Consider the following 14,170-nt stretch of genomic DNA (forward strand, 5'->3'; position numbering starts at 1 on the left):
AATATAGATCCATAACCATGTGGTGTATTGTACTGGAGAGCCATGTTATTAAATATAGGTCCATAACCAAGTGGTGTATTGTACTGGAGGGCCATGTTATTAAATATAGGTCCATAACCAGGTGGTGTATTGTACTGGAGAGCCATGTTATTAAATATAGATCCATAACCAGGTGGTGTATTGTACTGGAGGCCATGTTATTAAATATAGGTCCATAACCAGGTGGTGTATTGTACTGGAGAGCCATGTTATTAAATATAGGTCCATAACCAGGTGGTGTATTGTACTGGAAAGCCATGTTATTAAATATAGACCATAACCAGGTGGTGTATTGTACTGGAGGGCCATGTTATTAAATATACAATCCATAACCAGGTGGTGTATTGTACTGGAGAGCCATGTTATTAAATATAGATCCATAACCAGGTGGTGTATTGTACTGGAGGGCCATGTTATTAAATATAGATCCATAACCAGGTGGTGTATTGTACTGGAGAGCCATGTTATTAAATATAGGTCCATAACCAAGTGGTGTATTGTACTGGAGGGCCATGTTATTAAATATAGATCCATAACCAGGTGGTGTATTGTACTGGAGAGCCATGTTATTAAATATAGATCCATAACCAGGTGGTGTATTGTACTGGAGAGCCATGTTATTAAATATAGGTCCATAACCAGGTGGTGTATTGTACTGGAGAGCCATGTTATTAAATATAGATCCATAACCAGGTGGTGTATTGTACTGGAGAGCCATGTTATTAAATATAGGTCCAAAACCAAGTGGTGTATTGTACTGGAGGGCCATGTTATTAAATATAGGTCCATAACCAGGTGGTGTATTGTACTGGAGAGCCATTTTATTAAATATAGGTCCATAACCAGGTGGTGTATTGTACTGGAGAGCCATGTTATTAAATATAGATCCATAACCAAGTGGTGTATTGTACTGGAGAGCCATGTTATTAAATATAGATCCATAACCAAGTGGTGTATTGTACTGGAGCGCCATGTTATTAAATATAGATCCACATCCAGGTGGTGTATTGTACTGGAGATCCATGTTATTAAATATAGATCCATAACCAAGTGGTGTATTGTACTGGAGGTCCATGTTATTAAATATAGATCCATAACCATGTGGTGTATTGTACTGGAGCACCATGTTATTAAATATAGATCCACAACTAGGTGGTGTATTGTACTGGAGAGCCATGTTATTAAATATAGATCCATAACCAAGTGGTGTATTGTACTGGAGGGCCATGTTATTAAATATAGATCCTCAACCAGGTGGTGTATTGTACTTGAGAGCCATGTTATTAAATATAGATCCACAACCAGGTGGTGTATTGTACTGGAGAGCCATGTTATTAAATATAGATCCATAACCAGGTGGTGTATTGTACTGGAGAGCCATGTTTTTAAATATAGGTTAATAACCAAGTGGTGTATTGTACTGGAGGGCCAAGTTATTAAATATAGGTCCATAACTGGGTGGTGTATTGTACTGGAGAGCACTTTTATTAAATATAGCTCCATAACCAGGTTGTGTATTGTACTGGAGGTCCATGTTTTTAAATAGAGGTCCATAACCAAGTGGTGTATTGTACTGGAGAGCCATGTTACTAAATATAGGTCCATAACCAGGTTGTGTATTGTATTGAAAAGCCATCTTATTAAATATAGACCATAACCATGTGGTGTATTGTAATGGAGGGCCATGTTGTTAAATATAGGTCCTTAACCAGGTGGTGTATTGTACTGGAGAGCCTTGTTATTAAATATAGATCCATAACCAAGTGGTGTATTGTACTGGAGGGCCATGTTATTAAATATAGATCCATAACCAAGTGGTGTATTGTACTGGAGAGCCATATTATTAAATATTGGTTAGTAACCAAGTGGTGTATTGTACTGGAGGGCCATGTTATTAAATATAAATCCAATACCAGGTGGTGTATTGTACTGGAGAGACATGTTATTAAATATAGATCCATAACCAAGTGGTGTATTGTACTGGATAGCCATGTTATTAAATATAGGTCCATAACCAGGTGGTGTATTGTACTGGAGAGCCATGTTATTAAATATAGATCCATAACCAGGTGGTGTATTGTACTGGAGAGCCATGTTATTAAATATAGGTCCAAAACCAAGTGGTGTATTGTACTGGAGAGCCATGTTATTAAATATAGATCCATAAACAGGTGGTGTATTGTACTGGAGGGCCATGTTATTAAATATAGATCCATAAACAGGTGGTGTATTGTACTAGAGGGCCATGTTATTAAATATAGGTCCATAACCAGGTGGTGTATTGTATTGAAAAGCCATGTTATTAAATATAGATCCATAACCAGGTGGTGTATTGTACTGGAGAGCCATGTTATTAAATATAGGTCCATAACCAAGTGGTGTATTGTACTGGAGAGCCATGTTATTAAATATAGATCCATAACCAGGTGGTGTATTGTTCTGGAGGGCCATGTTATTAAATATAGATCCATAAACCAGGTGGTGTATTGTACTGGAGGGCCATGTTATTAAATATAGGTCCAACCATAGCAGAGCCATTTATTAAATATAGATCCATAACCAGGTGGTGTATTGTATTGGAGAGCCATGTTATTAAATATAGATCCATAACCAGGTGGTGTATTGTACTGGAGAGCCATGTTATTAAATATAGATCCATAACCAAGTGGTGTATTGTACTGGAGGCCATGTTATTAAATATAGATCCATAAACAGGTGGTGTATTGTACTGGAGGGCCATGTTATTAAATATAGATCCATAACCAGGTGGTGTATTGTACTGGAGAGGCCATGTTATTAAATATAGGTCCATAACCAGGTGGTGTATTGTATTGAGAGCCATGTTATTAAATATAGGTCCATAACCAAGTGGTGTATTGTACTGGAGAGCCATGTTGATATTTTACAACATAGCAACATTATTAAATATAGATCCATAACCAGGTGGTGTATTGTACTGGAGAGCCATGTTATTAAATATAGATCCATAACCAGGTGGTGTATTGTACTGGAGAGCCATGTTATTAAATATAGGTCCATAACCAAGTGGTGTATTGTACTGGAGGGCCATGTTATTAAATATAGGTCCATAACCAGGTGGTGTATTGTACTGGAGAGCCATGTTATTAAATATAGATCCATAACCAGGTGGTGTATTGTACTGGAGAGCCATGTTATTAAATATAGATCCATAACCAAGTGGTGTATTGTACTGGATGTTGGGCCATGTTATTAAATATAGATCCATAACCAGGTGGTGTATTGTACTGGAGAGCCATTTTATTAAATATAGATCCATAACCAAGTGGTGTATTGTACTGGATAGCCATGTTATTAAATATAGATCCATAACCAAGTGGTGTATTGTACTGGAGAGCCATGTTATTAAATATAGATCCATAACCAGGTGGTGTATTGTACTGGAGGGCCATGTTATTAAATATAGATCCATAACCAAGTGGTGTATTGTACTGGAGGTCCATGTTATTAAATATAGATCCATAACCATGTGGTGTATTGTACTGGAGCACCATGTTATTAAATATAGATCCATAACCAGGTGGTGTATTGTACTGGAGAGCCATGTTATTAAATATAGATCCATAACCAAGTGGTGTATTGTACTGGAGGGCCATGTTATTAAATATAGATCCATAACCAGGTGGTGTATTGTACTGGAGAGCCATGTTATTAAATATAGATCCATAACCAGGTGGTGTATTGTACTGGAGGCCATGTTATTAAATATAGATCCATAACCAGGTGGTGTATTGTACTGGAGAGCCATGTTATTAAATATAGATCCATAACCAAGTGGTGTATTGTACTGGAGAGCCATGTTATTAAATATAGGTCCATAACCAGGTGGTGTATTGTACTGGAGAGCCATGTTATTAAATATAGATCCATAACCAGGTGGTGTATTGTACTGGAGAGCCATGTTATTAAATATAGGTCCATAACCAAGTGGTGTATTGTACTGGAGAGCCATGTTATTAAATATAGATCCATAACCAGGTGGTGTATTGTACTGGAAAGCCATGTTATTAAATATAGATCCATAACCAGGTGGTGTATTGTACTGGAGGGCCATGTTATTAAATATAGGTCCATAACCAGGTGGTGTATTGTACTGGAGAGCCATGTTATTAAATATAGATCCATAACCAAGTGGTGTATTGTACTGGAGGGCCATGTTATTAAATATAGATCCATAACCAAGTGGTGTATTGTACTGGAGAGCCATGTTATTAAATATAGATCCATAACCAAGTGGTGTATTGTACTGGAGGGCCATGTTATTAAATATAGATCCATAACCAGGTGGTGTATTGTACTGGAGGGCCATGTTATTAAATATAGATCCATAACCAGGTGGTGTATTGTACTGGAGAGCCATATTATTAAATATAGGTCCATAACCAGGTGGTGTATTGTACTGGAGAGCCATGTTATTAAATATAGATCCATAACCAGGTGGTGTATTGTACTGGAGAGCCATGTTATTAAATATAGATCCATAACCAAGTGGTGTATTGTACTGGAGGTCCATGTTATTAAATATAGATCCATAAACAGGTGGTGTATTGTACTGGAGGGCCATGTTATTAAATATAGATCCATAAACAGGTGGTTTATTGTACTGGAGGGCCATGTTATTAAATATAGGTCCATAACCAGGTGGTGTATTGTATTGGAGAGCCATGTTATTAAATATAGTCCATAACCATGTGGTGTATTGTACTGGAGAGCCATGTTGATTTTACAACATAGCAACATTATTAAATATAGATCCATAACCAGGTGGTGTATTGTACTGGAGAGCCATGTTATTAAATATAGATCCATAACCAGGTGGTGTATTGTACTGGAGAGCCATGTTATTAAATATAGGTCCAAACCAAGTGGTGTATTGTACTGGAGAGCCATGTTATTAAATATAGATCCATAACCAGGTGGTGTATTGTACTGGAGAGCCATGTTATTAAATATAGATCCATAAACAGGTGGTTTATTGTACTGGAGGGCCATGTTATTAAATATAGGTCCATAACCAGGTGGTGTATTGTACTGGAGAGCCATGTTATTAAATATAGGTCCATAACCAGGTTGTGTATTGTACTTGAGAGCCATGTTATTAAATATAGATCCATAATCAGTCCATGGTGTATTGTACTGGAGAGCCATGTTATTAAATATAGATCCATAACCAAGTGGTGTATTGTACTGGAGGTCCATGTTATTAAATATAGATCCATAACCGGTGGTGTATTGTACTGGAGGGCCATTTATTAAATATAGGTCCATAACCAGGTGGTGTATTGTACTGGAGAGCCATGTTATTAAATATAGATCCACAACCAGGTGGTGTATTGTATTGGAGAGCCATGTTTTTAAATAGAGATCCATAACCAAGTGGTGTATTGTACTGGAGAGCCATATTATTAAATATAGGTCCATAACCAGGTGGTGTAGTGTACTGGAGAGCCATGTTATTAAATATAGATCCATAACCAGGTGGTGTATTGTACTGGAGAGCCACGTTATTAAATATAGGTCCAAAACCAAGTGGTGTATTGTACTGGAGAGCCGTGTTATTAAATATAGATCCATAAACAGGTGGTTTATTGTTCTGGAGGGCCATGTTATTAAATATAGATCCATAAACAGGTGGTTTATTGTACTAGAGGGCCATGTTATTAAATATAGGTCCATAACCAGGTGGTGTATTGTATTGAAAAGCCATGTTATTAAATATAGACCATAACCATGTGGTGTATTGTACTGGAGGGCCATGTTGATTTTACAACATAGCAACATTATTAAATATAGATTCACAACCAGGTGGTGTATTGTACTGGAGAGCCTTGTTATTAAATATAGATCCATAACCAATGGTGTATTGTACTGGAGGGCCATGTTATTAAATATAGATCCATAACCAGGTGGTGTATTGTACTGGAGAGCCATATTATTAAATATAGTTTAGTAACCAAGTGGTGTATTGTACTGGAGGGCCATGTTATTAAATATAGGTCCATAACCGGGTGGTGTATTGCACTGGAGAGCCATTTCATTAAATATAAGTCCATAACCAGGTGGTGTATTGTACTGGAGAGCCATTTTATTAAATATAGATTCATAACCAACTGGTGTATTGTAGTGGATAGCCATATTATTAAATATAGATCCATAACCAAGTGGTGTATTGTACTGGAGCGCCATGTTATTAAATATAGATCCACATCCTGGTGGTGTATTGTACTGGAGATCCATGTTATTAAATATAGATCCATAACCAAGTGGTGTATTGTACTGGAGGTCCATGTTATTAAATATAGATCCATAACCATGTGGTGTATTGTACTGGAGCACCATGTTATTAAATATAGATCCACAACTAGGTGGTGTATTGTACTGGAGAGCCATGTTATTAAATATAGATCCATAACCAAGTGGTGTATTGTACTGGAGGGCCATGTTATTAAATATAGATCCTCAACCAGGTGGTGTATTGTACTTGAGAGCCATGTTATTAAATATAGATCCACAACCAGGTGGTGTATTGTACTGGAGAGCCATGTTATTAAATATAGATCCATAACCATGTGGTGTATTGTACTGGAGAGCTATGTTTCTAAATATAGGTTAATAACCAAGTAATGTATTGTACTGGAGGGCCAACTTATTAAATATAGGTCCATAACTGGGTAATGTATTGTACTGGAGAGCACTTTTATTAAATATAGCTCCATAACCAGGTTGTGTATTGTACTGGAGGTCCATGTTTTTAAATAGAGGTCCATAACCAAGTGGTGTATTGTACTGGAGAGCCATGTTACTAAATATAGGTCCATAACCAGGTTGTGTATTGTATTGAAAAGCCATCTTATTAAATATAGACCATAACCATGTGGTGTATTGTAATGGAGGGCCATGTTTTTAAATATAGGTCCTTAACCAGGTGGTGTATTGTACTGGAGAGCCTTGTTATTAAATATAGATCCATAACCAAGTGGTGTATTGTACTGGAGGGCCATGTTATTAAATATAGATCCATAACCAAGTGGTGTATTGTACTGGAGAGCCATATTATTAAATATTGGTTAGTAACCAAGTGGTGTATTGTACTGGAGGGCCATGTTATTAAATATAAATCCAATACCAGGTGGTGTATTGTACTGGAGAGACGTGTTATTAAATATAGATCTATAACCAACTGGTGTATTGTACTGGATAGCCATATTATTAAATATAGGTCCATAACCAGGTGGTGTAGTGTACTGGAGAGCCATGTTATTAAATATAGATCCATAACCAGGTGGTGTATTGTACTGGAGAGCCACGTTATTAAATATAGGTCCAAAACCAAGTGGTGTATTGTACTGGAGAGCCGTGTTATTAAATATAGATCCATAAACAGGTGGTTTATTGTTCTGGAGGGCCATGTTATTAAATATAGATCCATAAACAGGTGGTTTATTGTACTAGAGGGCCATGTTATTAAATATAGGTCCATAACCAGGTGGTGTATTGTATTGAAAAGCCATGTTATTAAATATAGACCATAACCATGTGGTGTATTGTACTGGAGGGCCATGTTGATTTTACAACATAGCAACATTATTAAATATAGATTCACAACCAGGTGGTGTATTGTACTGGAGAGCCTTGTTATTAAATATAGATCCATAACCAATGGTGTATTGTACTGGAGGGCCATGTTATTAAATATAGATCCATAACCAGGTGGTGTATTGTACTGGAGAGCCATATTATTAAATATAGTTTAGTAACCAAGTGGTGTATTGTACTGGAGGGCCATGTTATTAAATATAGGTCCATAACCGGGTGGTGTATTGCACTGGAGAGCCATTTCATTAAATATAAGTCCATAACCAGGTGGTGTATTGTACTGGAGAGCCATTTTATTAAATATAGATTCATAACCAACTGGTGTATTGTACTGGATAGCCATATTATTAAATATAGATCCATAACCAAGTGGTGTATTGTACTGGTGTATTGTACTGTATTGTACTGGAGATCCATGTTATTAAATATAGATCCATAACCAAGTGGTGTATTGTACTGGAGGTCCATGTTATTAAATATAGATCCATAACCATGTGGTGTATTGTACTGGATTGCCATGTTATTAAATATAGATCCACAACTAGGTGGTGTATTGTACTGGAGAGCCATGTTATTAAATATAGATCCATAACCAGGTGGTGTATTGTACTGGAGAGCCACGTTATTAAATATAGGTCCAAAACCAAGTGGTGTATTGTACTGGAGAGCCGTGTTATTAAATATAGATCCATAAACAGGTGGTTTATTGTTCTGGAGGACCATGTTATTAAATATAGATCCATAAACAGGTGGTTTATTGTACTAGAGGGCCATTTTATTATATATACATCCGTAACCAGGTGGTGTATTGTACTGGAGAGTCATGTTATTAAATATAGGTTCATAACCAGGTGGTGTATTGTACTGGAGAGCCATGTTATTAAATATAGATCTATAACCAGGTGGTGTATTGTACTGGAGAGCCATGTTATTAAATGTAGATCCATAAGCAGGTGGTCTATTGTACTGTAGGGCCATGTTATTATATATAGATCCATAACCAGGTGGTGTATTGTACTGGAGGGTCATGTTATTATATATAGATCCATAACCAGGTGGTGTATTGTACTGGAGGTCATGTTATTAATTATAGATACATAACCAGGTGATGTTTTGTACTGTAGAGCCATGTTATAATATATATAGATCCATAAACAGGTTGTGTAGTGTTTTGGAGGACCATGTTATTAAATATAGATCCATAACCAAGTGATGTATTGTACTGGAGGTCCATGTTTTTAAATATAGATCCATAACCGTGTGATGTATTGTACTGGAGAGCCATGTTATTAAATATAGGTCCATAACCAGGTGGTGTATTGTATTGGAGAGCCATGTTACTAAATATAGATCCATAACCAGGTGGTGCATTGTACTGGAGGGCCATTTTATTAAATATAGATCCATAACCAAGTGGTGTATTGTACTGGAGGGCCATGTTATTAAATATAGATCCATAACCGAGTGTTTTATTGTACTGGAGCTCCATGTTATTAAATATAGATCCACAACCAGGTGGTGTATTGTACTGGAGAGCCAAGTTATTAAATATAGATCCATAACCATTTGGTGTATTGTACTGGAGGGCCATGTTATTAAATATAGATCTATAACCAGGTGGTGTATTGTACGTGAGAGCCATGTTATTAAATATAGATCCATAACCATGTGGTGTATTGTACTGGAGAGCCATATTATTAAATATTGGTTTATAACCAAGTGGTGTATATTACTGGAGGGACATGTTATTAAATATAGGTCCATAACCGGGTGGTGTATTGTACTAAAGGACCATGGTGATTTTACAATATAGCAACGTTATTAAATATAGGTGCAAAACCAAGTGGTGTTATGTACTGGAGGGCCATGTTATTAAATATAGATCCAATACCAGGTGGTGTATTGTACTGGAGAGCCATGTTGTTAAATAAAAATTCATAACCAACTGGTGTATTGTATTTGATATCCATATTATTGAATATATGTCCAAAACCAAGTGGTGTTTTGTACTGGAGGGCCATGTTATTAAATGTAGATCCAATACCAGGTGGTGTATTGTACTGGAGAGCCATGTTATTAAATATAGATCCATCACCAAGTGGTATATTGTATACTGTATGGCCATGTTATTAAATATAGATCCATAACCAGTTTATGTATTGTACTGGAAAGCCATGTTATTAAATATCGATCCATAACCAGGTTGTGTATTGTACTGGAGGGCCATGTTATTAAATATATATTCATAACCAACTGGTGTATTGTACTGGATAGCCATATTATTAAATATAGGTCCAAAACCAAGTGGTGTATTGTACTGGAGGGCCATTTTATTAAATATAGATCCAATTCCAGGTTGTGTATTGTACTGGAGAGCCATGTTGTTAAATATAGATCCATAACGATCTGGTGTATTGTACTGGAAGTCCATTTTATTAAATATAGATCCATAACCAAGTGGTGTATTGTACTGGAGGGCCATGTTATTAAATATAGATCTATAACCAGGTGGTGTATTGTACTGGAGAGCCAAGTTTTTAAATATAGGTCGATAACGATCTGGTGTATTGTACTGGAAGTCCATTTTATTAAATGTAGATCCATAACCAAGTGGTGTATTGTACTGGAGGGCCATGTTATTAAATATAGATCCATAACCAGGTGGTGTATTGTACTCGAGACCCATGTTATTAAATATAGTTCCATAACCAGGTGGTGTATTGTACTGGAGGGCCATGTTATTAAATATAGATACATAACCAGCTGATGTATTGTACTGGAGAGCCATGTTATTATATATAGATCCATAACCAGGTTGTGTAGTGTTCTGGAGGACCATGTTATTAAATATAGATCCATAACCAGGTGATGTATTGTACTGGAGGTCCATGTTTTTTATATAGATCCATAACCAGGTGATGTATTGTACTGGAGGGCCATGTTATTAAATATAGGTCCATAACCATGTGTGTATTGTACTGGAGAGCCATGTAACTAAATATAGGTCCATAACCAGGTGGTGTATTGTACTGGAGAGCCATGTTATTAAATATAGATCCATAACCAGGTGGTGTATTGTAATGGAGGGCCATATTAAATTTTGATCCATTACCAAGTGGTGTATTCTATTGGAGGGCCATGTTGTTAAATACAGGTCCATAACCAAGTGGTGTATTGTTCTGGAGAGCCATGTTATTAAATATAGGTTTTTAACCAAGTGGTGTATTGTACTGGAGGGCCATGTTATTAAATATAGATCCATAAGCAGGTGGTGTATTGTACTGGAGGGTCATGTTATTAAGTATAAATCAATTTTGTCCTGTTTAAAGTTGAAGCAGTATCACTGTGATGTTTCATCACACCTTAGTTGTAATAGTAAACCTTGAATTAAACTGTTTTAGCTTTGACTGAAAGTTAAATGAACCAGTTCAGGTGTATTGTTTTTATATTTGTGGTATGTTTCTATAGTAACAAACAGCAATGTGGATAATACATCGTGTCTTTTGTGTGGTTTTTAATATTCGTATCAGTACCAGGTGTTTTGTCTTCTGGTGTCACATGAGAATAGTGTCTTGGTATAATAATTATGTTCCAAGTAGTATAAAGAAGTTTCTATTGAAAGCTGTTGGATGTGACTAAACTTTGTACTGAATTCAGGAGGACCTTCACAGCACCAGGCTTCAAGTTCACCGACTTCAAAGTACAGTTACCACTCTAGAAGAGCTAGTTAAACATGTACAACAGTCTCTGAGGCTAGACTTGGCTGACCTGCAGAATGAAGTCCTGCAAAGTCGAGAAAAAGTAATAGAAAGCATTCTTACTATGAGTTCTATGGTCCAGAAAACGATAGAACACTTAAATATTCAACTTGGAAGTTCACAGGTAAAAGGAGAAAAATCCATAATACTTTTTTTTTTTTTAGTCTTTTTGGAGCAGTCCTTGAGGTTATTGACAAAAATGTGAATTTTGAAAGAGTTCACAGTGTAAATGTATGTAGTTATCAATGTGCAAGTGAATTACAGATAGTCATAATTACTGGTAGATGTAAAAAAAAGAAATCCTGTAGGTTTATTCTAAGGTAATCATAAATTATCAGAATTTATTTTTTTGTAGAAAAACATTTAACTAGTGTTTGACTAAAATACTAACAACAAGGTGTTATGAAAAATATGTAAAAGAAACTTTTCATAGAAGTAAAACTGGAGAAAAGAAACATTTCTCAATATTACTGTATACTTAACCAGTAAAACTGGAGAAAAGAAACATTTCTCAATATTACTGTATACTTAACCAGTAAAACTGGAGAAAAGAAACATTTCTCAATATTACTGTATACTTAACCAGTAAAACTGGAGAAAAGAAACATTTCTCAATATTACTGTATATTTAACTTGAACCTTTTTAAGAACAGTATGAAGGCCTTTAGTGTCATCTAGGTAACACCAACACGTTTTAATAAAAAGAAGGTATAATTGTTATTTACAAATATTAGAAACTGGAATCTGTTTTATAGAGACTCAGTATGTAGTATTCCTTATAATTTTCAGGAAGAAGCGGTGCAGGAAGCCTTGGAGGTGGTTAATAAAGAGCACCATAGGGAACTTCAGTGTTACCAACAGCTATTAGATGTAGAAATACACAAGTTAGAAGATGCCCACCAGGAGATAGAAGTTTATCAACAACAGTTATTGGCACAAAATGATGTGATAGACAATTTAAAACAGGAATTTGAAGCAGGTATCAGAAAGGTAAACTGTTTACATATATAATAAACAGGAAGTCGTGTGACGTGTCAGAAAGGTAAACTGTTTTCATATATAATAAACAGGAAGTCGTGTGACATGTCAGAAAGGTAAACTGTTTACTTATATAATAAACAGGAAGTCGTGTGACGTGTCAGAAAGGTAAACTGTTTTCATATATAATAAACAGGAAGTCGTGTGACATGTCAGAAAGGTAAACTGTTTACTTATATAATAAACAGGAAGTCGTGTGACATGTCAGAAAGGTAAACTGTTTACTTATATAATAAACAGGAAGTCGTGTGACATGTCAGAAAGGTAAACTGTTTTCATATATAATAAACAGGAAGTCGTGTGACATGTCAGAAAGGTAAACTGTTTACATATATAATAAACAGGAAATCGTGTGACATGTCAGAAAGGTAAACTGTTTTCATATATAATAAACAGGAAGTCATGTGACGTATCAGAAAGGTAAACTGTTTACATATATAATAAACAGGAAGTCGTGTGACATGTCAGAAAGGTAAACTGTTTACATATATAATAAACAGGAAGTCGTGTGACATGTCAGAAAGGTAAACTGTTTACTTATGTAATAAACAGGAAGTCGTGTGACATGTCAGAAAGGTAAACTGTTTACATATATAATAAACAGGAAGTCGTGTGACGTGTCAGAAAGGTAAACTGTTTACTTATGTAATAAACAGGAAGTCGTGTGACATGTCAGAAAGGTAAACTGTTTACATATATAATAAACAGGAAGTCGTGTGACATGTCAGAAAGGTAAACTGTTTTCATATATAATAAACAAGAAGTCGTGTGACCTGTCAGAAAGGTAAACTGTTTACTTATATAATAAACAGGAAGTCGTGTGACATGTCAGAAAGGTAAACTGTTTTCATATATAATAAACAAGAAGTCGTGTGACATGTCAGAAAGGTAAACTGTTTTCATATATAATAAACAAGAAGTCGTGTGACATGTCAGAAAGGTAAACTGTGACATTTCATTTTATATAATAAACAAGAAGTCGTGTGACATGTCAGAAAGGTAAACTGTTTTCATATATAATAAACAAGAAGTCGTCGTGTGACATGTCAGAAAGGTAAACTGTTTTCATATATAATAAACAGGGAAGTCGTCGGTGACATGTCAGAAAGGTAAACTGTTTTCATATATAATAAACAGGAAGTCGTGTGACATGTCAGAAAGGTAAACTGTTTTCATATATAATAAACAAGAAGTCGTGTGACATGTCAGAAAGGTAAACTGTTTTCATATATAATAAACAGGAAGTCGTGTGACATGTCAGAAAGGTAAACTGTTTTCATATATAATAAACAAGAAGTCGTGTGACATGTCAGAAAGGTAAACTGTTTTCATATATAATAAACAGGAAGTCGTGTGACATGTCAGAAAGGTAAACTGTTTTCATATATAATAAACAAGAAGTCGTGTGACATGTCAGAAAGGTAAACTGTTTTCATATATAATAAACAAGAAGTCGTGTGACATGTCAGAAAGGTAAACTGTTTTCATATATAATAAACAGGAAGTCGTGTGACATGTCAGAAAGGTAAACTGTTTTCATATATAATAAACAAGAAGTCGTGTGACGTCAGAAAGGTAAACTGTTTTCATATATAATAAACAAGAAGTCGTGTGACATGTCAGAAAGGTAAACTGTTTTCATATATAATAAACAGGAAGTCGTGTGACATGTCAGAAAGGTAAACTATTTTCATATGTAA

The 14,170-nt window shown here is 35.5% G+C and overlaps 1 protein-coding gene across 1 annotated transcript in view; it reads left to right on the forward strand.

Moving 5' to 3' along the window:
• The first annotated feature begins 11,328 nt into the window (after nucleotides 1-11,328).
• The window catches only part of LOC143241619 (uncharacterized), a 51,223-nt gene continuing 48,381 nt past the window's right edge, over nucleotides 11,329-14,170 (forward strand). Inside the window, exons 1-2 of the mRNA XM_076484795.1 lie at nucleotides 11,329-11,556; nucleotides 12,222-12,422. Coding sequence (XP_076340910.1) covers nucleotides 11,497-11,556; nucleotides 12,222-12,422 — 261 coding nt within the window. The 5' untranslated portion in view covers nucleotides 11,329-11,496. The remainder of the gene's footprint in view (nucleotides 11,557-12,221; nucleotides 12,423-14,170) is intronic.

This window comes from Tachypleus tridentatus, unplaced genomic scaffold, assembly GCF_004210375.1.
Source record: "Tachypleus tridentatus isolate NWPU-2018 unplaced genomic scaffold, ASM421037v1 Hic_cluster_1, whole genome shotgun sequence".
In the NCBI taxonomy this organism is placed as follows: domain Eukaryota; kingdom Metazoa; phylum Arthropoda; class Merostomata; order Xiphosura; family Limulidae; genus Tachypleus; species Tachypleus tridentatus.